The 1,684-nt window shown below is 41.2% G+C and overlaps 1 protein-coding gene across 1 annotated transcript; it reads left to right on the plus strand.

Annotated features, from left to right (window-relative positions):
• The first annotated feature begins 49 nt into the window (after positions 1-49).
• On the plus strand, positions 50-1,433 carry LOC104535491 (40S ribosomal protein S23-like). Its single transcript, XM_010182131.1, has 3 exons — positions 50-162; positions 712-832; positions 1,238-1,433. Exons 1-3 carry the CDS (start codon positions 50-52, stop codon positions 1,382-1,384), a joined length of 381 nt encoding a protein of 126 aa, XP_010180433.1. The 3' UTR covers positions 1,385-1,433.
• The last annotated feature ends 251 nt before the right edge of the window (positions 1,434-1,684 follow it).

The raw sequence follows: 1,684 nt of genomic DNA on the forward strand, positions 1-1,684 counted from the left end.
CGATGCAGTGCCGCCGCGGGGGCGGGGAGGGGCGCAGCGTGTGCGGGTCATGGGTCACCCTTCTGCCGGCCTTTGCCGTGCGCGGCATGGGGCTGTACCCCGGAAAATGAGGCCTTTGAGAGCTCGAGAAAGATGCACCGCTAAGCTTTTTGAATTTTTTAAGTATGTAAGAGGTTTTACTGACTGTAACTTGCCATGTTTCAGTTAGTTTTGGCTAGGCTGGAAACATGGTTTCTTTTTACAAGCGGCTGTGCTGAAAGGTATTTTAAGTATAATTTTTTAAACTCAGTTGGAAGCAAAGGAATTAAAATATAATTTATATCAGTTTAGAGTATGTGAAGAATGTGCATTTTGTGTGTGTGCTGTGTGTCAAAGATCCCAGCTAGTTCTGGCTTTTTTTCCTTTCCTTGTGAATCTCTAAGCTTTGTTGGGACACTGCCAGGGCTCCAAGGTGTTCCACTTTTTATTTCTGCCTCAGATTTTTATTTACTGAATTAGTATATGTCTGTAGATGATTTTCACTTTTTACTTGACTTAGGAACAGGACTTTTATGTATAGCTCTAAACAGACAACTGATAGTTCTGGGATTTGAAGTACAGATAACAATTTCCACTTGGTACAAAGCAATACAATAATTTGTGGTAGTGTAAAGAATATCTGCTAGTTCATCAAACTGATTTTTTGCAAATTTCTATGTGTTTCCGTTTCAGTGGGGTAGAAGCTAAACAGCCCAACTCTGCCATCAGGAAATGTGTTAGAGTCCAGTTAATTAAGAATGGCAAAAAAATAACAGCTTTTGTTCCCAACGATGGCTGCCTGAACTTCATTGAGGTAATTTTCAAGAAGTGATTTATAAAACATTGTGTATCAAAGTAAAAAACAACATAATTGACCAATTCAGGAGATGGTTTGTGGTATTCTGCACCACGTGTATCTTAAAGCTGTAGGGGCACAGGCAGATGAAAAATGTGACATGTTTTTGTACACTCCCCTCCCTTGCCAAAGCCAGTTCTCAGCAGTGCTGCAGCAAGCTAAATGACATCTCTGTTTATGTTTCCTTTGTCCAAAACCCTCAAGGGGATAACAGTCCTTTATTAATGCACATTTATGAATAGCCTTCGATATTTCTATTTTTTCTTTAAATCTGAGCCACACCCCACACTCCTACTGTTGCCCATTCTAGAAGTGTGCACAGTTCAGTGTCTGTAGCTCTGTAACTATGTGGTCTCGTTGCAGGAAAACGATGAAGTCCTGGTTGCTGGTTTCGGTCGGAAGGGTCATGCTGTTGGTGACATTCCTGGAGTCCGCTTCAAGGTTGTCAAAGTAGCCAATGTTTCTCTGTTGGCTTTGTACAAGGGCAAGAAGGAGAGACCAAGATCATAAATTCAGTTTGATTTGTCAAGAGTGTCAATAAAACTTTTAATTGGAAAAACTTGTTACTTAAGGCTTACAGTTTTTCAGTGTACATCTGCAAGTGACATACCTTTGATGTTGGGGCATAGTGTCTGTTTTGTTGTTGGCAGCTGGCCTTCTGTGAGAAATGCTTTGGTATTGACCAACAGAAGGGAGCCAGAGCATTTTTATAACCAGCAGGTGAGCCTGAAAAGCTCTGCATTTCCAAATTTAGCCTTTGTATTGTGTGCAGCTGCACAGCTGTCTGCTAGGAACTTCAAGGGATTTATT

This window comes from Mesitornis unicolor, unplaced genomic scaffold (assembly GCF_000695765.1).
Source record: "Mesitornis unicolor isolate BGI_N332 unplaced genomic scaffold, ASM69576v1 scaffold47823, whole genome shotgun sequence".
Taxonomy (NCBI): Eukaryota; Metazoa; Chordata; class Aves; order Mesitornithiformes; family Mesitornithidae; genus Mesitornis; species Mesitornis unicolor.

What these genes read in the sequence shown, in the direction of transcription:
- LOC104535491 (XM_010182131.1), top strand. Translation starts at nt 50, where the DNA reads ATGGGTCACCCTTCTGCCGGCCTTTGCCGTGCGCGGCATGGGGCTGTA. An exon ending in AAGCTTTTTGAATTTTTTAA is followed by an intron (nt 163 to 711) that starts GTATGTAAGAGG and finishes TTTCCGTTTCAG; the next exon opens with TGGGGTAGAAGCTAAACAGC. An exon ending in GCTGCCTGAACTTCATTGAG is followed by an intron (nt 833 to 1,237) that starts GTAATTTTCAAG and finishes GTCTCGTTGCAG; the next exon opens with GAAAACGATGAAGTCCTGGT.